Consider the following 24,771-nt stretch of genomic DNA (forward strand, 5'->3'; position numbering starts at 1 on the left):
ATTTCTGCATCTTGAGAGATTGTGACTAGGACTCTGTGACATAAGTTTCGTGATATCATGTCGGGTTATACTGCTACGCCGAGGGTGAATGATTGATCTTTCATTAAGTTCCTTTAGTTTATTCCAATACATGTATGTGACATATCATGTCGATGTAAAATGCGCAAGTGAAGACTCTTTTTTATAGTCGGATGCCCGTTGATCATATATGTGTTTCTCTTCCCAAGTACTACTACCCCTTATTACCGCCCCCCTTTTTAACATGCACTGTAGCTTCATGACCGTAATTGAGAAACAAGTATCAGTGCGTGATATTGGTAGGGTAGTAGGATAGGCGGAAAGCCGATTTTAGGTGCTCTATATGGTAAAGTACACGTAACACCACTCTAGTAATACTTGCATATTCAATATCCATCTACCTTCCACATCCATAACCCCAACAGCCCCAGCCACAACCACAGTCCGACTCCAACCTACCTACCAATCCCGCATCATCACCGGACACTCCTCACTCCCATCCCTCACAGCCTTCACCCACCTCTCCGTCTCCCCCCCATGCGGCTCGACACCCAGACCCTTCAGCGCCAGAAACCAATTCATCGCCTTCGGATGCTGATCCACCATCTGCCCCGACAGCAGCTTCTTCCACTCCACATCCTCCTCGTCGATCCCATGGCGACACATCACATACTCGTACCAGACGGGGAAGAACCCCGCGCGCTCGAAGTCGATGAAGCCCGCGAAGCTGCCGTCCTTGACCATGATATTCGAGAACGTGAGATCGCAGTGCGTGAACGTGTAGGGGGTTCCGCGGGGCATCTTCCCGCGCAGCAGCGCTAGCGTGTCCTCGTCAACATCTTCCGACGCCAGGGGCTGTCGGAGGCGGTCCCACAGTTCGTCGTCCGACGACAGCGGCTTCTGGCCCGCGGCGCCGAAGAGCGCGCGCTCGTGGAGCGGGAGGTGGCCTACGGCCTCGATGCGGTCGGACGTCAGGCTGCGCATGTCGCTGAGATGTGCGGCTGCTTGCATCGCGATGCGCTTCTTGGCGTCGCCCGAGAGTGCAGACCACGCGCTCCTCAAGTCCTGGCCGTGGGTGCGGGAGGTGACGAGGAAAGGATGGCGGTGCTCGATGCACTCGTGGAAGACGGTAGGAATCGGGATGCGTGTGCGCTCATTCAGGTAAGAAAGGCTGGCGGCTTGGCTGCTTGGCGGGAACGCCGGCTGGAATTTCATAATGGCATTGGGCATTAGGAACAATATGCCCGGACTCTTGGAGGTTATATGGACTGTGAACTCGGTCTTGAAGCATGTGCATTCGTCAGCGGGATGGTAATCCTTTCGGATGTGATCGGGGGGTGGTTCGACGGAATGGCATAATAGTAGGCTCTCCGCCAGGCGGCCGCAAAACTCCTCTATGTCGATGCATCCTGCTTCGCATTCGATACTCTGTTCATCCATCGTTTGCTTCTGAGCAGACACCTTTAACGCTGACCGGTACACTTCCGTGATAGAATATAGTGCTGATAGCTTTAAAGGTAGGTGATTTGGAAGGAAAGGCAGACGACATAAGAGTCCCAGAAATTGAACATCATGGGTAAAGGGGCATGGGGTGAGGTATGTAGGTATGTTAAGTAATGTGTCTATAGCTTCATGTCAGGTCTACATCGTATCATGAAGATGATATGTCATATATACTGGTACGTTTTGACACGTGACTAACCACAACTTCTCCATGAATCAGCCCTCAAATGATCTATCAATGATACAAACCTAGGTAGACACTATTTCCGGGGAAGACAAAGAGTAGCGTTACATCTAAAGTATCAGGGGTATCAACAGGATAGATTCGTGTATTGCCATCGTACACATGTTCGTCTCCGCGACTAAGAACAAAAGCTATCAATATCATTTCGTCGCTTTAAGCCGCCAAACACTAAACATGTCAGTTCCTCTGCCACTCTCATATGATCGCTCTGGGTTAAAATAAAGCACTCTCTCAAACTTCCCGTTCAATTCTCCCGTCTCCCTCTGAGACTCATCACCGATGATCCCATCAGCCCCTTCCGCTAGAAGATTCCAATGAACACCCCTGAGTCCCCACGGCGGTCCCGGCGCTTTCAAGTCTTTATATAGGGGGAACTCAAGACACGCTAGGACCCCGGTCGGAGAGAGAATTTCGCTCATGCGACGCGCCCAATCCTTCCGCATGTCTGGCGGCAGCGCACAGAGAAACTATGAGGGTAGGTTAGTCCCGACTTACCCCACAACTGTTTCGTTGGGGGCCGGAACTTACGGTATAATCGTAAACCAGGTCGAAGCCCTTAAAGCCTTCTGTGGCAATATCCCTTTCCCAACCCTCTTTGAAGAAATCGGTGTTTAGAAACTTAACTTCACCAGCGGAACTATTGCCTTGCCGGCTCTCATGCGCGGAGCCGAAGTTGTGCGCAGATGGCTCACGAAGCTCTGCTTTTGCATACTGCTCTGCGATTTCCACGGCCTTTTTGGAAACTTCCAGTCCGTAGACGTCAAAGCCGTGCAGGGCCAACATGGCGACGTCGTAGCCTTTTCCGCAGCCCTATGTAGGTAGATACCAAGGATGTGTCATTAATGGCTCCGAATCTCAGGCGAACGACCCACAAGTAAGTAGTGAGTTTGAATTTTGAGGAAATAAATTACCGGTACAAGTGCTCTTAACCGAGAAGGAGATGTCGTAGAATGGGACAGAACCTCAGGGCGTGACTCGATCCAGTCGATGAGAGCGGGGGAAGGCTTCCCCCGATCCCAGTATTCGGTGTCCCCAGCATCCCATAATTCTACCCATCCTGAGGGTTGATTGCTTCGTTCCCTGTGTTCAATGATGCAGTTAGCGGTCAGTAGTTAGGCATTGGAGTATCAGTCGATTACCGATTTGCGAAGTGAGAAATCAGACGAGTGGGAGGCTGTACTGGTGCTGAGTTCTCTGACATAATGCTGAATGAATGAATGATTCCAATGGAAAATAGTTACAGCCGTTAATCTTTTAATTATTCCCAATATAATATTAGGAGGCTTCAGTTATTTCGTGTTGCCGTCTAGGTCCATGACGATGTTGGCAGGTAAGGCGAGATATGTACCTAGGTACCGCTAATCAGCTAAAATAATCTAGATCCTAAGTCATGTGACCTAGCATAGTCACATGTGGGTAGATACGCTTATTCATTCCATACAACTTCAATGTTCTGCCTCAATACATTATGCAACATTCAGGGGCATGTTCGCATGCTTCAGTATCAGCAAAGTGGCGGGCATAACACCTAGTTTTGGTTCTTACTGTTAAAGTAAATGCAAGTTATAAGAGTTATATTGGTTGTGTTAGAGATTAAGTTCTGGTGAATCTACGAGAGATGTACATTATACATATGTTCCACAGATGTGGGGCGGATACTACCTATCGGCCACTGTACTCAGCTATTTTTCGTGGGAAAATTTAGCTGCCAGCTGTCAGGAGAGCTTGTCACCTGGAAAGCGGTCAGCGTATTACTTGCTCAGCTGCTAGCTACACCTGCTCAGGGGTAGCTTATCAGCTGTCACGAGACTTTGACAACCGGCAAGTCAGTGCTCTGTCTTGGCACTGACAGGTGCAGCATATGTTGAGCACCTGTGGGAAGAGCTGGCAGCTGGCAGTCGATCTTACCTATGGAAAGAACTTCTGGGAGCGTCCTCCGTATGTACCGTACAAACGCAGACCATGCCAATTTTCAAGTGACATCTAATAAGAGTGAGATGTATGTATTCATTTAGATATGTATATGAATTGCTTAGTCTTTCATATAAGTTTGAAATTCAAATATTTGGTACATCGGTGCGAGGAAACGTATTACATAAGAATAGGGGTAGTCGCACAGTCTCATGTCTAGATCACGTGCGTCTACACGTGATCAATTTTACTTCCATCGTTCTCTTCTTGCCATCCACTTAGAAATTTCCATATACCTATATTCATGGGTTTGAAACTTGTATATATATTCATCAAGAGAGTCAGATGAGTTTAGAGTGCTATATAGCTGCCTTACCAGCCATTGAGAACGGTGTATGAATTAATCCAACCAGAGCACTTTCACATGCACTTATATTGTCAGGGGTCTACCCAGTGAATGCAAGATGGGTTAGATAGAACCATGACTGGTTACATGTATATGTAGCCTCCATAGCCTCCATAGCCTTCAGAACATGTTAGAGATCCCCGCACAATGACGATGTTGGTCTGCGTCTCCCAGCTTCCGCCTCTCAACAGATCCCAGCACGTTGTAGATGATGCATTTCTTCCGTGAAAGATCACGGACCATCAGGTGGAAGATGCCTCAGATACATACAAGGACCCTTCTTTATTCCTTCCAGACTCCTTAATACATCTGTCAGACTCCCAAGCCACCCAGCATGTTTGCCAAGGATCTATAGCCAAAATACATCCCAGATTGTCGGACATCTCCCCAGTACAGGTACGCTTGTATGTGTGCCTACTACCTAGACGGTCAATACTACTAATGATCAATTCCATTCTTTGGACTGACAGAAGAGAAAGGGTGGCTGAGACCGAAACAGCTGAGCTGCTGCCCTTGGAAGCAACATCTTGTCGCATCTCTGCGACTTGGGCAGAGAACTGTGCGTTTCGAGCCTCGAACTTTTCAATCCTTTTGCTCGCCCCTTTTAGCTCCTCTGTCTTACGCGCCCGGCTACGGCGCCGCGCCGGACCCCCGTCTGGGCCCGGTTATGGTCCCCCTTTGCCTGGGCGTAGATCCTGTTCCACGCTTCTACCCTAGCCCTCTCTTCTCCTGTCATATCATCGGTGATATTTGTTTCCTTCATTGAAAGGCCGCCATTTACCTCGGGAATGATTTAGTTCCATTCCTCAACAATAAGCCATTCCTCCTCCGTCATGTCGTCCGTTATCTTGGTCTCCTTCATGCCGGATCTCCACTCGTATGCAAACCAAGCTATTGCCAGATATGTGCTCTGACCAGATAGGGAGATGCTACGATTGCTATCGCGTCATACATTCCACATGCTAGCTTTTCTCGATTCCGACAAGGGCATAGTCCGAGCAATCATCTCCTCCGCTAGTCTGGGTGGTTACAATCCATAACTGAAAAGGGCATGCTGCAGCTACTGCTGCAACCAAGAAGAAGAGGAAAGGAAGTAAGCTTGCTTGATTCCTAACTACAGTGGCGGAGTGCCAACATATGGCCCTAGTGGAGCCTATGGTGCCTGAGGCACCTGCAACAGGGCACCACCCACCGGGCGTGGCATTGGCGGCGGCATACGGGAATAGCTGCTAGAATCCTATTCGTCATTGATACATCGCCTTCAAAAGAAAGCTTCGCTTAGGGGAGGTTCCAGTTGACTTTCCACCCGTTTGGTAGGCATCTCGCCTAGCAATCCAAGCTTTTCGCCAATTTTGATCGACATGATGCAGTAGTATAAGACGCAGTAGTATAAGACGCATTAGGAGCGAGGAAGTGATACGGATGGTTGGTGTAGTTTTTCACCCCTCTCTTGAGGCCAGCCGATGCACGCCAGCGGGAATTGGCATCAATGGATAGGACCTGGTGTACTTTCATGTTGTCGGATGAATATTCGTCTTACTGCCTAGGCAACCAATTTGAAGGTTCTTTCTGGCGGGTGTATGAAATGTACACAGCCCATCGAGTCGAAATTCGGCTTGGGATAATGAAGGCTTTGCGCTAGAAATATACCATTTCGACCGTCGCGATTTTCTGGTGTTGATTGAAGCGGTGAGCTTCATATTGCCAACACGCTAAGTCTCAGGATGACCAAATAGTCGATGCATTTGTCGGAGTTCTGTATTTGTGAGGTGACTGTATGCGATAGTATGTTCCCGTTCATCTAGAAATAACCATGGGAGTCTCCATTTGCAGATTAAAGTAGTATTCGTGATTATGGGTAAGGACAATACCAGAATTGTTGAGGAAGATTCCCAGTCGGTTGATATAAGTAGGAATGGTGTATTCGTGGACATAATTTGGAGGGTGATGGGTCCAAACGGTTTGTTAGCCAACTGTAGTTGTGTCGAGTAATGCTCACAAGACTCTCCCCAACTCCTTCCTCGTCGTTCGCATCGTTCTCGTCGTCATTCTGAACGTCACCTTTAGATGTGCCCGCGACGCGCCCACACATTGCTTGAAATTGCTGCTTGAAATCCCAATCACCTTTCAAACTAAGGTGAGACTCAGTCTGCATCATGGCAGACGTCATGTGTCGACAGCTGCGGCGTTATCAATGAATCATTTATTGTGGAAGAATGATTCATATGTTGATTCGCAAGGAATTCCAAGACTTTCATCTGGAGTTTATGTTCGTCCAACGTAGTACGTATGCTTTACCTTGAGAAACGAGGTTAACGAAAATAGTTAAAGAATTGATAGAACCTCTTGTGGATCAGTCTTCTTGTCCAAAGATGCTCAGAGGGTGGCTAGTATAGTGACATTTCCCGGTAGTCGTTGTGAATTCCTCTGATTCTCTGTCCAGTAAAGAATTATTTTCGTGCGTTTTGGATTAGTATTGTGTCATATGAGTCGCGTGAAGGGAGTTGAAAGATTTGAGTGAAGCCATTGGCCATAGGACTGGGCTATAGATAGAAGAAGAGTGATGGAGGCCAGAAGTGTTCAAATAATCTATAAAGTACTTGTTAATAAGTTCACAAGTGATTGGAAGTAGAATTATTCAACAAGCGTACCTTGGTCGCTGTTCTTATGGGATCCTTGGGTGTAAACCCCCCCCAGGAAGGGGGGTTTACGCGGACTGTTGTTTGTGAGTGAAGAGTATAATTTTGTTTTGGTAGAGAAGTACGAAAGGAAAACTTAATCAATGGGCGACATCTATATTCTCGGGGAGGGCTTGTCTGAAATAACCCTAGGTACGTACATACGTAAGGTGGTTAACACCTAAACGCCTTAAACCACAGCCTGAGGTTACTATTTGGAGGCAGCTGTGTAAGTCTCACCTTAAACCCTATTTTCTCCTTACAATATCCCCTTCCTATCAAAGTGACGTACTTTCACTACCCCGCGGTATTCAGTCACATACCGGCGGGGTTAAGAGTATTAGGTAGGTACCTTACCCCTGGACGGCTGAACTTCGCCTACAAATCCCCAGTAACAATGTACCTACTATATACCCTACTATACTACTAGGTATGTAGGTACCCTAGGTAGATTAATGAGTGATCGGGGCTAGGATTGCCGGACGCCGGTGCTATATTGTTCAATGTTTAGAATATCTACAGATGCACATCCATCACTTTGTGCCTTATATAAGTATCACGTGGTCAACATTCCTATCATCACTTTTATGCGAAGAATATAGTAGTGGGTTAACAGAGTCAATTTACGAGACCCCTCTTCCGACCAAAGTACAACGTGAGTGTCCTCGTTTATTAGACACACTAGAAACCAGATCCCCAAGAAATATCCCTCCAGCCCCAAGAACCACCGACTAAGGCCCCCCTTCCTGCAGTGAAAAGTCCCTCCACATGCGCCCAGAAGCTACCATCAAGTACTGAGAATCCCTTTGGCGTTAAAGTGGATGAGCCGAGTGACTGTGAGCCTTCGCTCAACCAGACCAGCCCCATTTCTTGGCATCAAATGCCCCCCTCCCTTTCCGCGCGTACGAGAATGGCTCGTCAGCATCCTCTGGTTCCGTCTTAATTCGTTTCTCCTGATGGTCGTAGCTTTGCTCTCGAGAATTATAGAAGGCTTGTTGAGCATATTCGGAAACCCTTTTTCCGTGCCGCGCATACGTTGGCTCTTGTGGCACATATGGCGTTGGTTCCTGCTTAATGGTAGATGGAAGGGGCTTCGATCCCTTTCGCGGGTAAGTGAACTTCGGCGAGGCAGGAGGAGACGGGGTCTCCACTTTCATCTCTCCTCTGTGGTAGTGTGGCTCTTGTGGCATATATGGCGTCGGCTCCTTCTTGATGGTAGATGGAAGGGGCTTCGATCCCTTCCGCGGGTAAGTGAACTTCGGCGAAGCCGGACGAGATGGTGTCTCCATTTTAATCTCTTGTTGGTAGTAGTCTTGCTCTTGGCCTTCATAGCCCGCGGGATCGTTACCAACAGGCTTCTTGTTGGCGGCCTTGTTGTTCTTGGAGTTCTTCTTGATAAATCCGAACATCTTGATGGTTGATAATGGTAATGTAAGGTTGTAGGTTATGAGGAGAAATTGAGATGAGTTATCGGTGATGAGTTATCGACAGTGTCGAGTACAGTTTGTCTTTCTGTATTGAGATGACAAAAAGTGCGTTGCTAAAAGAACCAAATTAGCACACTATGAAAAGAAAGTAATTTGGAGTGAATAAATATTACAATAATGTTTCGGTTGATGTTAGAGTGGAAAGTTGTCAGGGCTATGTCTGAAAGACTGGTAGCGTAAGTCAAGGTGATCCTCAACAGCTGTAGCGATCTTACCAGAAGTAGGACATCAAGTAGATTCGCGACAAGGGAAGTGTATCAGATGAAGAGAAGTAGAGATGGCAGACTTACTTGTGAGTTCAACAGTTATCGTGTTGAGCTTGAGAGGTTTGGTGTTGGCTGGTGTTTGGTTGGTTGATGGTAGTTTATTAGCTTTTATGTTTTGCTTTCCCGGTCTGGAGTCGTGTGCGGAATGGAAGGAAGGAAAGGAAGAAAGATGGCAGAGGCTCCAGGTATTTATAGTCGAATCCTGCAGCGGTAGGACAGTGCACGTAGCAAGGTGATTCCTGCGGTTGATTCCAAGGTAGCACAGTATCTATCGGCTTTTCCATTGAGCAGATTTACAGATAATGGAATCAATGGTGGCCCATACCGTGTCTGCGATAACATTCACAATGGAAGTCCTATATTAGGGTCTAGAAGGCGTCTTTTGAGCAGATATTGAGACCAGACCACCATATCCGCAGCAACGACTGACTCTGCACTGGCCTGTTGCCGGTCATATGAATTTTACGGACGGCGCTAGTGAGTATGCCATTCAGAGTCTCACAGCAATGGCTGATACTGTGCTTTAGCGTGAGGAATATTTCCATTGTTGATAGCTGCAGGACAATAGGTGCTTCTATCTAGACGCCACAGTCTCGATCAGGAAGAGGGAATTACAACTATGGACAGTGCTCCAGTAGATAGCGAAGTGCATTACTAGCGTGAGAATATTTCCCTGAAGTCCTGATATATATATACACCCAGAAACCGTCTGGTAGACGGTATCTCGTGACGAGCGGCTGTATTCTCCGAAGCTGTCTTACGTCATAGCTTCAAGTCCGAAAAGGGGGCACATATCACCGAGAAGTCCATTTCACAACGAGTGTCTCCAGAGAGAGGGTTTAAATAGTTTAGTTAATTCTGTCGATTTAGAAAGGGAGTACTAGGTCTCTTCTACCTTATTGACTAGAAATTGGCAATGAGCCACTGTCAAAAACGACACAATTGGGTATTTCAAGAAATATGAAAAAGAGGAATGAACTTGCAAGTTAAATACAATAAACCATCAATTGACTTCGCAAACTAAAATCAAAGAACCTATTTGTGGTTCATATGTACAAAGGTTTCCCATCACCATAAAGTGTGCAATGTAATTCACTCCGAACCTCCCTGATACTCCAGCACGACGTAATCGTCTAGTGCTACCTGTGTTTAAGGCTCATTCCACAGGACTATGACCTGTCATGAGTCTAATTGTCGTTGATGTAAAGGTTTAAGGTCTCCTTGACCAGTTTCTGGTATGATATGGCCACCTTCTGTTCCGCCTTGGTGGGCTTCAATCGTTTAGGCCCACGGCGTGCCTTTGATCCGATGGGTCGCACCGAGCCTTTTCGCTCCCAGTCAGGGTTTCCATAATATTCTACCGGGATAACGGTAGGTCGGAATGCGGTGGCGAGTGGTTTCACATCACCAGCAGGGTAGAATTGGTCCATCGGCTTCAACAGGTCGATGCCGGTATCGAAGTCACTCAGAGGGGAGCCAGCGCCAATAATAACTGAGGTGATGTTAGCAAATATTGAACCACTAGATCTCATCTGAACGAAAATTTTAAGTAGAGAATATCACTTACGGGGCTCACGTCTCAGCTCGGGAACGTATGTTATTCCCTGCGACGGATTGAAGCCTGAAGCAATATCGGCAGAAGATTTATGGTTGTTGCTGATGGCAGTGAAGGGAAGTTCGAAAAGATCACACAATGCTTCACAATCCGGCTCCTTCTTGCCAGATTGCTTGCCTTTCGCCTTTTTAGACTTCGCTTTCTTTGTATCAGCAATGTGAGGGGTGATATCCTCTTGGGCTTCGGGTATGACTAAGTTCGCTGGTGATCCCGGGGCCGGTATCGCTTCCAAATGGCCTCGAGCTTTGATGCGCTTCTCAGAGGACTTCTTAACACATGCCCGCTTTGCCAAGGAGATACTACTGCTTTGATACTTCTTACCACTTCGAGTCTTTCCGATTGATGACTCTTCGTGAATGTCAAGATTATCCATAATCTCTAGTGGCTGATCTTTCGCAGCGGCCGTCCCTGATTGGGAGAGCGAATGTGGGTTGAGTAATCGCGCCGGCATGTTGTGTGTGCCGGTAGACGAGAAGGAGCTCGAAGTGGTGAGCGAGTCGTCACGTGTAAGTGAGCCCGAGACGGAGGTGTACGGAACGGTATGAGAGGACGAGGTTCCCCGAGAGCCAGACCGTGCTCGGTGTTGATCAATATGCTGGCTGTAATAGCTCATGGTGTTTGGTGTCGCGTAGCTGCCGCTATGGCCTGTCGATATAGTACCGTTGGATGTGAGTGGGTCCGTCGATTCCAGCTGTTGATTCCGAATGAGGGGATCAATATTCATCCAGTTGTTAGATATCTCGTTGTTCATTGGCATATTACCGTAGCCCTCCCAGTATGGATGGGCGTTGTAATAGCTGAGGTCGGGGTTATAGAGATGACCAAAACCGTAAGCGTTGTTCTGGAAAATGCCATTGGGTGCCTGAATGTACTCTTGGGCGACCTCTTGAGGGTTGTCCGTGTGATTATTCTGTTGGGTATCGCCGAAGTATTTGAAGGCGGGGTTTCCAACAGAGCTGACTGGGTATTCGCCGGTATGATCGCCGTTATATTCGCCAGAGGGATAAGTAGGGATAGTTTGGTTGAAATCAAATCCAGCGCCATGCTGAATGTTTGTCTGATTGGCTTGCTGCCACTCAGGTAGAGGCGGATAGGATTCGTCAACAGTGCCCATATCGGAGGTATTTCCCGTAGACATGTTGCTGTTGTTATAGTAGGACATATTCAAAGATGAGTGTTTACTATTGAGCTATTGAAGAGTATGAGCCGTAGTATTTAGAATAGAGACTGTCAGGATACTAGTGAGGTACTAGTGAAGAGATGGAGAGCAGATGGAGAGAAGATAAATGGAGAGACGGAAGTAGAGACACGAGGTGACGATGTTAGAGAAGAGGTAAGTGGATGGAGGCGAGTTTATTGTAAGAAGAAAATTGATGTGCGCGAAAGTAGATGGGGGTAGGGTAGGCTCACAAATCTTTGTGAAGTAAAAGTGTGGGTGTTAATGGTTGTAGATGGGATGGTGATATGGGTGAGTTGTAGGTTGAAGTATGGGGCTTCTGCGGCTGTACTTTGTAGATTGATTGTACGGAAGAGAAAAATATTGAAAGTGGAAAGAAATGTAGACATATGTACGAGCGGGAAAGAGGTGGTGGAAACACTGAATACTAGGATGGGTGGACTGAGAGTAGAAGGTACATATTGCTTCTACCTGCATATTTTTCAGGAACCGCCTTATTACATATGGGCTGAATGGAAACATGGTGCTCTGAATGGTTATGCGGGCTGGAAATCGCTCTAAAAGTGACCTTTGAATCCCGGTCAATGGTAAGGTGTTCAGGCAGGTACTTTCGAAATTTAGCAAGCGGCCCACTAAAAGTAGGAAAATGAATAGATCTAGAGGCTATAAAAAGACCTAGAATAGAGTAGATGCCGATTTTCAAGATCGAATGGATACCCAGGCAGCTGGTGGGGTGTCAGTGCATGGATAGGGGGGGTGTAGAGTTGAAAGTCACTTTACGCGACTGACGCGACACGCGTGATAATTCTTGGTGGTTACGACGAAAACAACTCAATCACGATAAATCAAAACTCTACTAACGTTTTAAAAACGCTATAGTCTCTGCTCTACTCTTCAGCGGGAGGACTATCTTGAATAAGAGGGATCTATATAGAAGATAGTATCAAGTTGAATATTTCCAACTTGGTATGCGAGCCAGAATAGCATCGGCACACCAACTCTTTATATAGGAAGAATCGCAAGTATTTGCTCTCTGTTGTAATATCATGACTTCTATCGCGTTCGGTAGTTTGTCTACCTAGGACTTAGATACTAGGTACGTAGATACATATAGGTAGTACTCACGGGACTAGTGGTATAGAAACAGCGGCCCCCCCGGTCAACCCCATATTAATCAGGAAATCGATCGTGTAGCAAACGGAATCTATAAACTCTAATCAAACGACCATCCATTCAGATCGCTGGAAAGATGGGATGGAATCCATTTTAGGTAGGTACGCACGTGAGCAAGGGCGTATCTAAAAATCTCCTCCTTCCAAGTTACTAACCTACACCATTCAACCAAGGGGAATGGCAAGTGCGCCGCAGTTCATCAGCTTCGCCAAGAGTTATGCATGTGTTTATACATTATGCAGCATATGTATCAATGGACACTGTCCTAAACTAGACAAGTACCTAACAATGAATAGTTATTTACCAATCCTCTGAGTCTTTCCACCATACACCCCAACGTTGATGATTCCACCGGAGACAAACCCTCCAAAAACACCAGAATACAATCCAATGACACAAAATCACCAACCTCAATGAGCAACCTTTCCATCACGTAAGTACATACCCATGCGCCTCAGTCATGCCAATGCCCCTCATAGCCACGTATCATACAATCTCCCATACCTAGCCCTACCCCCTACCTCCTACACCCTACTTCCTCCCAAACATCCCATTCCCCATAAACTTCGCCTTATCCAGCGTACTCTTGACCCCTCCCGCCGAAAAAAACGATGACCGTTGCGGCTTCAGCGGCGGCCGCGCCGCCAGGTCCCATTGACTCCCATTTCCATTTCCATTCCCACTTCCCCCGTACACCCCATTCCCATTCCCGTAGTTTCCTCCCTGCTGCCACTCCTGCTGCGCCTGTGGCTGGTAAGCCTGCCCCTGATACCCTCCCAGCGCCGCTGAATCCCCTTGCTGCTGCTGCCCGTAGTATAGCTCCTGCTTCGGCGGCCGTTGCGGCGGCGCCTGCTGCTGGCTATACGAGTCTGGGTTGTACGCGGCGAAGGAGGCGGTCGGCTGGGGCGGGGCCCCGTACTGGCTCGCGATCCCGTAGTTCGGGCTGGCGTTGGCGTTGTTGTACGGTAGGCTGCCGCTGGAGTAGTGGCCCGGCGCTTGGTACTGGTTCGTGTTCGCCAGCTGCGACGACTGGCTCTGCGTGTACGAGTGTGCCTGGAACGAAGGCGAGGGCTGCGGAGACGTGTTTTGGTTCGGTGGGGGTTGGTAGGCGGGCGCTGCTTGCGGCTGTGGAGGGGCTGAGTCCTGGATGGGCTGGTACGCGACTATGTTCTGCCCGTTGCCGCCGAGTGGTGGCATGGAGAAGTCGCCGAAAGAGAGGTCGGATTGCTTCGGTGACGGGGTGCGGTTGTATTGCGCGGAGCTGCTACGCGATGAAGGGGCCGGCTTTCTCTTGATATATGTTTGAGCGGGGAGTTCTGCGACCGGGTCGGAGAGTTGAACACTTGGAGCTGGCTCCGGAACTGGCTCTGCGTCATAGGATATTTGGTTCAGTTCAAGGGGTGGAGTGTGTTGCTCCTCGTACTGCTCAACTGGCTGGTAAGGTTCGCGCTCCTGTTCGCCGTCTTCTGGCGACGAAGGTTTGCTTGTGATTTCGCTCCAAAGGGCGGCCTGGTTGGCTAATGCAGATTTGAGCTCTTGGGATATTTTGCTGAAACCGGAATGCTCTTCCGGAGATTCTGGCTGTTCATTATCATCTTCGGCTGCTTCGTTGCCTGCCTCACTTCCTGTCTTACTTCCTCCCTCGCTTCCTGATCCATGGACTGGTGTAAGAGCCCGGTCTTCGTGGGCTTCTTCTTCATGGGTCTCGTCGTCGTAGTTAAGCGCTTGCTCCTTGCTAAACACACCTCGTACCACACTAGTAACAGCACTGTTACCAGAGTCCATGGCAGTTCTCAGAGCTCCTAGCAGTTGCGAAACGCGGTCGACAAGAACCTTCACGCATTCCTCGTTCTCATTTTGAACTGCTTCCTGGAGAGCATTGTTGCCTTCCTTGTTCGAGTGCATGATGTCGGCACCGTTATTGAGCAGGAACGAAACGGCTTCTTCGTCTCCCCTAGATGCAGCGACAATGAGAGCCGTGTCTCCGTCGTTGTCGGGGAGGTTGATATCAGCGCCAGCGTCAAGTAGGATCTGGAGCGACGACTGGGGCATATAGGCAGCGGCACAAATCAGCGGTGTGGATGGACTCTCCGAAGCACCGAGAACGTCCAAGCGAGCTTTCGCTTTAACTAGGAGTTCCAGAATGTCCTCTTCTGCGCGAGTTGTAGCTGCAAGAATTGGCGGCGCGTCAGAGCCTCCTCCGATATTAGGATCTGCGTTGTGCTCAAGGAGCAGCGATACTATGTCCGTCTTCCCCGCCTCACAGGCCCCCTGGAGCGCGGTTCCAGCGGCGAAGTGCTCGTTATGGGTAAAGGCATTGACGTCGGCGCCACGTTTTAGGAGCTCTGCGACGACATCGTAGTGGCCCTCAGTAGAGGCTGCTTGAATTGCCCATCCCTCGGGCGCGTTGACATCGGCACCAGCCTTGAGGAGTAGCTGAATGATGTTCATGGTTCCGTCGTACGCGGCAGCTGTGAGAGCATTGCCATATCTATAACTCGGTCAGTATGTCTTGTCGCTTCGTTGTTTCCGTCACGTGATTGACTTACTCTTCACCGGTAGCGTTGGGATCCGCTCCATATTTCTCCAGAAGCACCTCCACTGTTGACTCCTTTTCTCTATCCGTGGCATCATACAAGGATTTGTTGAGGGTTTCCCGGCTTATGGAGCCATGGGCATAATCCCAGACCACTTCGAGAAGCTTGTCCTGAGGCTCAGTACCCGTAGCTACTTGGTAGAAGACGCCATCGCAGTTAAGCTCAGTGCGCTTCTCCAGCAGGGTTGTGACAACTTCCCAGTTCCATTCGCTTACAGCAGCATCTAGGGCCCTTTGGAAGTATTCTTGCGTGTGCTCGAAGTCGAGTAGCCTATTGAAGACTTCCATACGGCCTGCCTCCGCGGCTTTGACGAACGCTTTGCTGTACTCTTCAGCAGGCAATTTAGAGGCGTATTGCTCAATCAGATATTCGAACATCGAAATATCGGACAATAGAGCGGCCAGAGCTAGCGGTGCTTCGAGGTCATCTCGGTCTATCGTCAAGGAGACTCCACGCTCAACGAGCAGTTCGACACAGGCTCGGTTGCCGGATGAGATCGCGGCATTCACCACAGGGCCTATGTCATTAGATGTAGCGTTAGGGTTTGCCCCTCTCAATAGTAGCTTCTTCATGACCTCAATGTGGCCACCGAAGGCTGCCATGTGTAAAGGCGTCTGCTCCTGGATTTCATCGGCGTCGTCGATCACAGCTCCTTTATTGAGAAGCTCCTCGACAATCTTGGGGCGTCCGAAGAATGCAGCAAGATGTAGCTGGATATACATATAAGCTAACAGTTATTCGGGGGTAGATATGCCTATAGCTTACCGGTGAGTTAACCAATGAGTCACGCGTCATGATTTGGCCATCGTAGCCATTTCGAATCAGCGCCACCACGAGCTCTTTGAATCCGACGGAAGAAGCGATATCTATAGGCATTTCTGATCAGCAAACTTTGCATAGAAACAGTTTAGAAGGAGACCGAAACTTACGCAGACCAGTCAACGTCTTGTAATCAAAGTCGTCAAAGGTGCTGGTCATACGGCAGTATTCCACGAGCCAGCGATGGCGTATAATCGAATCCGGCTTCCAAAACTCCTGCTCTAGACTAAGATCTTCGGCGATCTCGCGCGTGGCTTTACTGGCATGACGAAGCCAATACTTGACAGTATATGGCACTGATGAAATGAAGGTCAGTAAATAATCGTTCAGCTATAAGACGCTTTCGGTATAGGGTAAATGTAGGAGCAATTCAGAGCATTGAAGTATAACTTACAGGCTAGATCGTGGAGAATATCGGCTTCGGGATCCGGCTCATCTTCACTATTATCGCTTTCGCTATTATCATCGTCGTCATCTTCCTCATCACTATCCTCGCCGTCTTCGTCGTCGTCTTCTCCATCGTCATCGTCGTCATTGTCTTCATCATCCCCATCTTCACTTCCGTCTTCCTTCCCTTCCTCATTCTCTTCCTCAACCGGCTCCTCTTTCTTCGGGAAATTGAAACACTCGTTCACATGGGAGAACGACCGGAGCGCAAGAACACCGTGCTGCCACTTCATCTCCTCGTTAGACATCCCGAGAAGCTGTTTCGCATTCTCCAGAAGATGCGTCTTGACCACGACGTTGAGGAAGCAAATTGTGTTACTCGGCCGCTTGGTCACGAGGAGTGGCTTGCACTTCTCGACGAACTTGCGCAGTTCCGCCTTTTCTTCTTCGCTCGAGGAGAGGCCGGCCAGCACGCCCAGTTCCGTCTCGGTGGGGTCTTCGTACGTGAGCACAAGCGCGCGCAGCATCTCCTTGATCTTCTCCACATCCTTCTCGTTGGCTTTGAAGATCTGCAGCCATGCGTTGTTGAGAAGCGTGGTCAGATCTTGAGGCATTCGTTCCAGCACCCGGCGCACTTTCAGGTCGCTCTCCTTCTGTGGAAGCTCCTGGAGCTGGACGCAGGTGATGTCGATCCATTGGGTGTTTGTAGCACGTCGCCCAATGAGACTGCTCGCGAAATACGACAGGGCTTTGTTGTAGTTCTTCTCCTTCTCCAGTGTCGAAATCCGCTCCTTGGCGCGTTTTCGCAACGCCATCTGCACTTGGTCTCCGTACTTCTCGTCCTCGAGATCGATCAGCCGGACCCCCTCAACATTCAGTGCGTCGCCTATGTTGTGGGCTTCTCTGCTTGTGATCATCCATCTTGTGGATACACGTTTTGTGTCCGTGCTGTTCATGTTCTGCAGCTCAGCGTTCAGGTACTTCATCAGCTTGATGGTTGAATCTGAGTCTTCAGGTAGTGCATGCAGGTTATTCAAGACGAAGATAACCTTACTGCCAATAAACTCGTCCGTAAGCATGTCCTGAAGAGTCTGCCACAGGTTCTCTACCGTCACTTGTGCTTGGGACTTGGTTGCTTCGCCCTTCTTCTTAGCAAACGCCTTGGCATAAGAAGCCAGGGTCTCTTGTTGATTGATGAGTTGCGTCACCAGACTCTTCAACAAGTCCTCGGCGGTTGAATAGTCTGTCGTCGAGTCACAAAAGAAGTATGCGAGAAGGATTTGCCCTTGATCTGTATCCTCCTTGTCTTTGAGTATCTCGATCTCATCGACAGCTGCCAGAGACGCGCTAGTCTTGCCTCTACCTTCCGGGCCTCGGATCCATAAGCAATCCGCTGAGCGAACCACACGGTTCTCATCTTCCGACGCAGGTTCGTCTAGCCATTGCTTATACTCCGCTTCTTTCATGATCCAAGAAGATGGGGCAAATGTTTGCGCTAGCGTCTTGCGCTTCTTGGATACTGACGCGCCGTCGAACACTTCCATGATGCTGTTGATCATGGTACGGTCGATATCACGAACTGAATTTAGACGGTTCTTGACAGCCAGCTGAGCGCCATGTATGATTCGCTTCAGAGGATCTTTGACGAACTGGCTCCAGCGATCGTCCTTCGGTCCGTCAAACTTGACAAGGTTTCGATGATTACAAGCTAGACCTTGCTCGTCAACACCTGGGAGAGTCGCAGAGTCACGGCTGACGAACTCGGCATACTCCTTGGGAATTGCCATCTTGGTCAAACCGAAGAGACTTGGCAGGCCAGCCATCTTAGAAAAGTCGGTCGGCTGCTCTTCGTAGAAGCACATCAAGTCGATCTTGGGGTTCAACTTCCCAGCAAGTCGCATGAACTCGTGCTTCAGCTCGCGAAGACTTTCCTCCCCAGGCTTCATCAGCTCTAGTAGCTTAGATGAGGTAGCTGCTCCAGCCTTCTCGGCGAAGTGTGAATACATGGCAGCTACGGAGGCAACTGGCGCGCCGTTGAAAGGGGTTCCGAAGAAGATGGCCGCCGCGATGGCTTCGAACATGATGGGAAACTTATCTCGTCGCGCATCCGCGATAGTGATGGCTTTCGCAACTACAAGGCCACCCATGCTATGGCCAATGAAGATAATTGGACGTCGTTGGACGCGACCCTATTGTTTCATTAGCACATCCCTTCATCACGGATGAGCGAGTTTCGCGAAATTCGCATACCTGTCTTTTGCTTCTTAATCCATTGAGCAATGTCATGGCGATATTGCTCATGAACTGCTTCACTTTGAGAGAGCCGTTCCATGCTGACTCGTACATATACAACAAGATTCGAGCACGGGGGAAATCTCTAACCAGACCGTCTGTGGTCCAATTGAAGCTGGTACTCTCCGACTTCCAGCTATCCTCCGGGTGAGCCCCCAGACCGGGCACGAAGACGATACTAGACACCAATATTAGAACCAAGGCATCTCATTTAAATACTTTCACATTTCAACTCACTCAATCTCTGGCTCGACACTGGACTTATCAAGTGGATACAGCTCCTTGATTCCCTGCTGCACAATATCATAGTCCTTCTTCCGTCGCGCAGGCCCTGAGGGCGCCTTCCGCGTCCCGGAGCGCTGTAGAGACATGATGAGAATATTGAGCAAAAAAGACTATTCCTACACAACACAGCTGAAATCAAGCTTTCTTCTCCGCAATGGGGGCGGACATGGCGAGTTATATGTAATACCGACAGCGGCCCAGTTAATGTAGGTACCCATGATGGATAACCGGGACGGCTCCCAATAATAGAATCCCCTAGGAAGAACCGGGATAGAATGAGAAAGTCCATGGCCGACGAATGACATGGGGTGAGGGTAGTCCCATTCCGTGTGCGGCTGAGTCTCCCGCTGCCGATCGCATTTGCTTACAGGCAGCCGCTCAGCACTAAAAGTATTCCATACCATGTACTTTTGGTGCTATGTAGGTAAGATTAGGTATGTATTTCACGCCTCTGTGAAGCCCATGTCTACATAGTTAACCTCATCTCGGACTATAATAGTGTGATGACTGCATGCACTACGAAGTAACCTTGGAAGTCATAATTTCAATTATCAATAATATTATATCGCTGCCTAATCAGAATTTCTTTCTCTCCCAGCCATCGCTATCTCTTTTCCAGGCTTTCGCGCATACCGCGTTTCGAGAACTCGTCTGCCTGTACCGCAAATGATGCAGCCTAGAGCCCCCCCCCCTGCATCGAATAGGCATAGAAAGCTGCGTTATGGTCAGATTTGGTACAGATCCCCGGCCTTAAGGCCCAAGCTCAGGGGCTGGACTGGCCAGCTAACGGCGTGCGTACATATTAATAGCGCCAACACCCATGCCGAATCTAGCTGATCACGATGGCTAGTTAGTGTAGCCTGGGTAGGCTGGATCGCTAAAATAAGCAGGACATTCGGAACCTTGCTAGCTGAGTATTGAAGCGGTTAGCTCATGAGGTGCAGCCAAGCATTTTCATTCTCAGCCCTAAAATTCCCCTCGGTATCGCAAGCAAGGTGCAGAACAAGTACTTGATAGTCATATGCCCGTGGCATGATGAATGAGAATGAATCATTTTTCATCACCCCTCATTTTTCTTACGCACATTTGGAGTTTGACGTATAAAAACGTGTTGAAGCTTACGATCAATTAATCTTAGTATACCGATTTTTACAGAACTGGATTCTACCAATTAATCATTAATTATGGCTACCCCGTCACTCCCCTTCACAACTCGAGTCCTTAGGCCACAGGATGAGCATCGCGCCATCAACGATGCGATAGATTTCAGCCCCTTGCTTCCGGCATCCTACCGTACGAATGGGGACCAAATAACCGTCCCAAACCTAGAGTCAGACTTCCTTGCGCGGGAATTCCTCGTGGAGAGATTGAACGCCGTCCAGGATTGGCTTTGGGTATGTGGCCGGCCAATGCCACCGCGACCACTACGGTATGTACATTCAGACTTTATCTCATTGGCTGCGAATACTAATTGATGTGCAGTGAGTAACTTCTATTATCTTCCACGTTGCATTTTTCAAGCATGTCTTCTCTGGTGCCAGATGAAGCGCATTCAAGAAAAGAGAACCAAAGAGTCTTCTCAAGAAATTCTAGAGAACTAACCACCCACCAGACCACCAAATCCTCATCTCCCGCGAACTCGTCGTCACCGAGAACCCCGAGCTGCACCTCGTGTGGAACAAGAACCGGATCTTCCTGAAGCCCATCCCGCCCTACCTGCTTGACCCCGAGTTCTGGGCTTCCCACATCCTCCCCTCCCCCAACCCCAAGCTCGCCTCCTGCGCACGGGGGTTCCTCTTCTCGTACACGGCGCTCATCTCCTACGAGAGCGACTTCCGACTGGCCCTTGAAAGGGGCCTCATCCCGCACGAGGTGACGTGGGCGGCGTGGCAGACGCTCGCGCGCGAGATCCTGACGCACCACGCCTACGCGGCGATCAACCCGCGCTACTGGTACGGCGAGCTAAGACTAAGCCGGCTCAACAAGATATACCGCGTGCGGAAAGGGTTCGTGCTGCGCGGGTACTCGTCGGTCGCGGCGCACGCCGTCTACGTCGACCTGATCCGCGACAACTTCGGCACGCTGGCCACGATACTGGGGTACGTCGTCATTGTGCTCACGGCGATGCAGGTCGGGTTGGGGGTGGAGCGCCTGCAGGAGGACGAGGCGTTCCAGAGCGTGAGTTACGGGTTCACGGTGTTTTCGATCATCGCGCCGCTGGTCGCGGGGATGGGGATTATATTGGCGGTGCTGGTGATGTTTGTAAGTAATTGGTTGGTCACGAAGGACTACGAGGGGAAGAGGTTTCGGGAGATGGGCGTCGAGGCGTTTTGGAGGAAAAAGGGGGAGGGGAAGGGGAAGGGGAAGACGGACGTGCCATCCTTGTCGGGCAAGGACAGCCGGTCAAATTCGAACGAGCGGGATGTTTGATGTAAAGATGAATTGTGGTAGGAGTGTAATGGTAGGACTTGTATCGGACAATTAGTGTTTGCTTATTCACGAATAAGCATGTGTTGCTGGGATTGGATGTTAGGTACTACCTACATAGGTAGAGTCATCCTCCAACGTCATCGTTTATGACGCATGACTGAGCTGAAGCGAAGCGCATTGTCATTGGTACTACTCACAAACCGTGCGGAAATTATGAAAGCACAATCATCGAGCAACATAATGATGGTTTCAGCTTATTGCTGTATGTTATGTTATGTGATCCCTTGCTTCACATCACCAACGGTGTAACGGATGAGCAGGTTATATGACCATGATAGCTTCGGGTTGCAATGAATCAGAGCAAAAGCTGAGCACAGTACATGAAAAGGGGGTCATGATGTGATTTAAAAATGAAGTTGATGTCCATGATCATGTCTGATGTAGATTGAATCACCAACCCAACGTCTCTCATTTCCCCCTGAGTACCTAGTTCTTCGAGATGCTTTGCCTAGGTACCTATATAAAGACACCAGGGAAGCCTTTCTCTTCTTCGAACAGTTTACTCTCTCACATCATAACCACTACTGTCCCTAACTGCACAGGCACATAAATTTGCAAAATCGCTACTGGCAACGAACAATACATCCCTCCTTTTCCACCAGCGCCCATCTTCCAGATCAGATTTCAAGATGTCCCGCCTCAGCTACATCCTTGCCTTCGCCCTCTCCTCCGCCTCCGCCTCCGCCATGCCGACATCTTCCACCAACCTCATCTATACAAAACTCCCCACGCGCTCCGGCGAAGCCCCCTTCGCGCCCGCCTCCGGTTCCCAGGGGCCCTTCGACATCTGCAGCGACCCCACGCACGGCCCCTTCGACAGCAAGAACGCGGCGCCCTGGAAGGACTGCCTCGGCATCCGCGACTGGGCCCGCGACAACAAGGGCGAGTGGGTTTGTGAGCCGCACCCCCCACCCCAAACCAGACCAACTCAAGATACCTAACCTACCTACCTACCCAGCCTAGCCTAGCCTAGCCGCGCCACCACCAAGCCATTATCTACCTACCCACCATCTAGTTGAGGAGTACCTAGCACTAACTGAACCGGCGATGTGATGTCCAGTGAAGCAGACCACCGACCCCAACAACGACGAGGACTGGACCAGCCTGCACACCATCGGCGGCTGCGCGCTCGTCGTCAAGAACAGCGCGGCCACGGCCGTCGGCAACCAGGACGTCGGCGACCTGATCGACGCCATCCACGGGGACGGCGGGTCGGAGAGGGGCAGCGTCGAGGAGAAGGGGCGCTTCGGCAGCTGCCACGGGGGTGTGCCGGTGGACTTCTGGCTGCGGGCCGCTAGCACGAGCCTGAGTGGGCTGGGACTTGAGATTCCTTGGTAGGTAAGCGTGAGCGTGAGCGTGAGCGTGATATAGGTGTGTGAGAGTATATCTAGTATCGGAGAGAAGGTGGCCACACGAGGTATATGTGCGTGGGGGGGGGCGTCTAGGAGAGCGAGCAGTAATCCAGCGGTATCAGGTCTACCTAGCTAAATGGGTCGAGTGGACGGGACTACATTAGCAACTGGATATTTGCAGAGGAGCTTGAGCTTGCGCGCAGAGAGAAGAACATCATAGGTATGTGGAGAGTTTCATGGTTGTCTACCTGGTAGAGCGTCGAAGTCGCAGAGCAGTTAGGTAGTTACACATGGTGAGCTCTTCTCCAGAACGGGGGGAAGGCAGTAAACGATTTGTCTTGTCTTTTATATACGATTTAGTATCACGTACCTAGGTACCCAGGTCTACGTGTTGGCAACACGGTGGCATGCGACACAAGAGAAACGTTAAACAAGTATGCTGTTGAGATACAACAAGTAGCTGTTCTTTCCAAGTTGGCAACCTACAAATCCATCCCGTCGAAACAAGTCAGATAGAAAAACAGCAGTAAGTTTACACAATGACGTTGTCGAGCAAAGCGCTGTGAGGCACTGAGGTAACATCCGCTTAGAACCGAGTAAATGGCAGCCTGCTTCACGTTAGCATATAGACACAACACGCAAAGCACAATCAAAGAATGCCAACCTACCATTTGCCTCTCAAAGTAATGTTCACCCAACTACCACCATCACGTCAGCACAATCCCCCACTTTCACAGAAACCCAAGAAGCAGCAGCGAAAGAAAGAAAGAAAGAAAGGGAAAAAAGAAAAAAAATACTCACGCAACCCCATCCCCATCAACCTCCTTCTCAACCTTACTCGAGAACGCAATCGCGCTCATGATCCCGTCGCCAAACTTCTCGTTCATCACCGCCTTAAACGCATACCCATAGTTCTGCACGATCTCGTAGAGCCTATAGATGAGCGGCTCGACCGGCGGCATCGGGCCCGCGCGCCCCCTGTCGGGGAAGCCGACGCTCATGCTCGACGCGAGGGCCGCGTGCGGGATGTCGAGGAGAGAGGAGAGCTTCTCGATGTCGGCGGGCGAGGCTTGAGCCTGCCCGTAGAAGAGCGCGGCGACGGCGACTTCGCCGCGCCCGAGGGAGGCGGCGATGGACGAGAAGGTTAGCTGCTTGGAGGCCTTGGCGTCGAAGAGGGTTTTGGAGTATGCGGGGAGGCGGTCGACGAGGGTCGACTTGGTGGGGTTGTTAGTGGTGCGTCGGGATTGTCCATGCGGTGGTGAGAAGTGTGGGTGAGTGGGAACTTACGTCGAGGGTAGCGACGTTCACGTGGTCAGTCATCTTCACGGTATGGTATGAGGGTTTTCTTGGCAACGAGGTGAGTTAATTGTGTATAAAGCTCATAGGTATATGATGGAGCAAAAGTTCCTCAACGAAGATATTCCTAATTCACCTAAGTTAGGTAGTTATCTGAAATACCTCGTCGCTTTTATATATGCCCAGGTGAGCAAAATGAGGAGTCCGGGTCCCAAGTAGCCGGTACGTAATAGATTACCAGGTACCTACTCAAGCAGCGTAACAACGTCACCGAAATAAAACAAAACCAACGACCCCGCGCTGCGGCATTCTTAGCTTTGGACGCGGCGTCTCCAGTTAGCTCGGCCCAGCGGAGAAAAGCCGGGATCTCGGGGTCTCGTTTGTCAAGGCATGTATGTTCCCGCTAATACTAAATGCGCCGACCCGGCATTCCCGATCGCAAGTTCAAATACCGTGGAGTTTATTGCCGGGTTATGTCACGTTTGCTCGGAGCCGGATGGGTACTGGGTATGTTGAAGGATGACTAAGCCGAGGAAATGCGGCCATCTACGGTGTTTGTTCGAAGCTGTAGGATTCATTAGACAGACTATGGGTGGTTAGATATTAGAGCAGCACTACTTGCTCTTACTGACGAGTTTATAGGCAGCTGAGAATCTCATATGCACGGTCATTCGGTTTTAACCTAGGTTAGTTCGCTTATACGAAGTATATTCCTTTCTCAAAGCGCCAGTAGTAACAGCGGATATTGAGATGGGTATTTCAACACCGGAAACTC

At 49.7% G+C, this 24,771-nt stretch overlaps 8 protein-coding genes across 8 annotated transcripts; 2 read left to right on the forward strand and 6 right to left on the reverse strand.

Annotated features, from left to right (window-relative positions):
- Positions 1–295: 295 nt before the first annotated feature.
- On the reverse strand, positions 296–1,648 carry GGS25DRAFT_489053 (kinase-like domain-containing protein). The gene has a single exon (XM_049260870.1). It carries the CDS (start codon positions 1,456–1,458, stop codon positions 478–480), a length of 981 nt encoding a protein of 326 aa, XP_049116292.1. The 5' UTR covers positions 1,459–1,648; the 3' UTR covers positions 296–477.
- Positions 1,649–1,731: 83 nt separating this feature from the next.
- Positions 1,732–3,381, reverse strand: GGS25DRAFT_489054 (S-adenosyl-L-methionine-dependent methyltransferase). Its single transcript, XM_049260871.1, has 4 exons — positions 2,905–3,381; positions 2,677–2,845; positions 2,294–2,575; positions 1,732–2,232 (listed from the first exon to the last, which is right to left on the reverse strand). Exons 1-4 carry the CDS (start codon positions 2,964–2,966, stop codon positions 1,906–1,908), a joined length of 840 nt encoding a protein of 279 aa, XP_049116293.1. The 5' UTR covers positions 2,967–3,381; the 3' UTR covers positions 1,732–1,905.
- A 4,227-nt stretch (positions 3,382–7,608) lies between these two features.
- On the reverse strand, positions 7,609–8,169 carry GGS25DRAFT_521321 (uncharacterized protein; the record flags this gene model as incomplete). The annotated part of the gene is made up of 1 exon (XM_049264039.1): positions 7,609–8,169. The coding sequence occupies one exon, from the start codon at positions 8,167–8,169 to the stop codon at positions 7,609–7,611; it is 561 nt and encodes a 186-aa protein (XP_049116294.1).
- A 1,531-nt stretch (positions 8,170–9,700) lies between these two features.
- On the reverse strand, positions 9,701–11,266 carry GGS25DRAFT_521322 (uncharacterized protein; the record flags this gene model as incomplete). The annotated part of the gene is made up of 2 exons (XM_049264040.1): positions 9,701–10,005; positions 10,081–11,266. The coding sequence occupies 2 exons, from the start codon at positions 11,264–11,266 to the stop codon at positions 9,701–9,703; spliced, it is 1,491 nt and encodes a 496-aa protein (XP_049116295.1).
- A 1,209-nt stretch (positions 11,267–12,475) lies between these two features.
- On the reverse strand, positions 12,476–19,359 carry GGS25DRAFT_489063 (uncharacterized protein). Its single transcript, XM_049260872.1, has 7 exons — positions 18,811–19,359; positions 18,532–18,751; positions 16,289–18,470; positions 16,005–16,190; positions 15,841–15,941; positions 15,028–15,785; positions 12,476–14,969 (listed from the first exon to the last, which is right to left on the reverse strand). The coding sequence occupies exons 1-7, from the start codon at positions 18,942–18,944 to the stop codon at positions 13,010–13,012; spliced, it is 5,541 nt and encodes a 1,846-aa protein (XP_049116296.1). The 5' UTR covers positions 18,945–19,359; the 3' UTR covers positions 12,476–13,009.
- Positions 19,360–20,042: 683 nt separating this feature from the next.
- Positions 20,043–21,288, forward strand: GGS25DRAFT_521324 (uncharacterized protein; the record flags this gene model as incomplete). The annotated part of the gene is made up of 2 exons (XM_049264041.1): positions 20,043–20,252; positions 20,452–21,288. The coding sequence occupies 2 exons, from the start codon at positions 20,043–20,045 to the stop codon at positions 21,286–21,288; spliced, it is 1,047 nt and encodes a 348-aa protein (XP_049116297.1).
- A 689-nt stretch (positions 21,289–21,977) lies between these two features.
- GGS25DRAFT_521325 (uncharacterized protein) lies at positions 21,978–22,686 on the forward strand (the record flags this gene model as incomplete). Its single annotated transcript, XM_049264042.1, has 2 exons — positions 21,978–22,242; positions 22,409–22,686. 2 exons carry the CDS (start codon positions 21,978–21,980, stop codon positions 22,684–22,686), a joined length of 543 nt encoding a protein of 180 aa, XP_049116298.1.
- A 229-nt stretch (positions 22,687–22,915) lies between these two features.
- On the reverse strand, positions 22,916–24,397 carry GGS25DRAFT_262572 (cyanate hydratase). The gene is made up of 4 exons (XM_049257311.1): positions 23,988–24,397; positions 23,502–23,914; positions 23,369–23,398; positions 22,916–23,308 (listed from the first exon to the last, which is right to left on the reverse strand). The coding sequence occupies exons 1-4, from the start codon at positions 24,018–24,020 to the stop codon at positions 23,287–23,289; spliced, it is 498 nt and encodes a 165-aa protein (XP_049116299.1). The 5' UTR covers positions 24,021–24,397; the 3' UTR covers positions 22,916–23,286.
- Positions 24,398–24,771: the final 374 nt, after the last annotated feature.

Source organism: Hypoxylon fragiforme (genome assembly GCF_022984875.1).
Source record: "Hypoxylon fragiforme strain CBS 206.31 chromosome Unknown GGS25scaffold_5, whole genome shotgun sequence".
Classification (NCBI taxonomy): domain Eukaryota; kingdom Fungi; phylum Ascomycota; class Sordariomycetes; order Xylariales; family Hypoxylaceae; genus Hypoxylon; species Hypoxylon fragiforme.

What these genes read in the sequence shown, in the direction of transcription:
- GGS25DRAFT_489053 (XM_049260870.1), bottom strand. Translation starts at nt 1,458, where the DNA reads ATGGATGAACAGAGTATCGAATGCGAAGCAGGATGCATCGACATAGAG.
- GGS25DRAFT_489063 (XM_049260872.1), bottom strand. Translation starts at nt 18,944, where the DNA reads ATGTCTCTACAGCGCTCCGGGACGCGGAAGGCGCCCTCAGGGCCTGCG. An exon ending in AGTGTCGAGCCAGAGATTGA is followed by an intron (nt 18,752 to 18,810) that starts GTGAGTTGAAAT and finishes ATTGGTGTCTAG; the next exon opens with TATCGTCTTCGTGCCCGGTC. An exon ending in CAAGACGTTGACTGGTCTGC is followed by an intron (nt 15,942 to 16,004) that starts GTAAGTTTCGGT and finishes AAATGCCTATAG; the next exon opens with ATATCGCTTCTTCCGTCGGA.
- GGS25DRAFT_262572 (XM_049257311.1), bottom strand. Translation starts at nt 24,020, where the DNA reads ATGACTGACCACGTGAACGTCGCTACCCTCGAC. An exon ending in GTTGATGGGGATGGGGTTGC is followed by an intron (nt 23,399 to 23,501) that starts GTGAGTATTTTT and finishes TGATGGTGGTAG; the next exon opens with TTGGGTGAACATTACTTTGA. An exon ending in ATTACTTTGAGAGGCAAATG is followed by an intron (nt 23,309 to 23,368) that starts GTAGGTTGGCAT and finishes AACGTGAAGCAG; the next exon opens with GCTGCCATTTACTCGGTTCT.
- GGS25DRAFT_489054 (XM_049260871.1), bottom strand. Translation starts at nt 2,966, where the DNA reads ATGTCAGAGAACTCAGCACCAGTACAGCCTCCCACTCGTCTGATTTCT. An exon ending in ATTTCTCACTTCGCAAATCG is followed by an intron (nt 2,846 to 2,904) that starts GTAATCGACTGA and finishes CATTGAACACAG; the next exon opens with GGAACGAAGCAATCAACCCT. An exon ending in ACCTGGTTTACGATTATACC is followed by an intron (nt 2,233 to 2,293) that starts GTAAGTTCCGGC and finishes CTACCCTCATAG; the next exon opens with TTTCTCTGTGCGCTGCCGCC.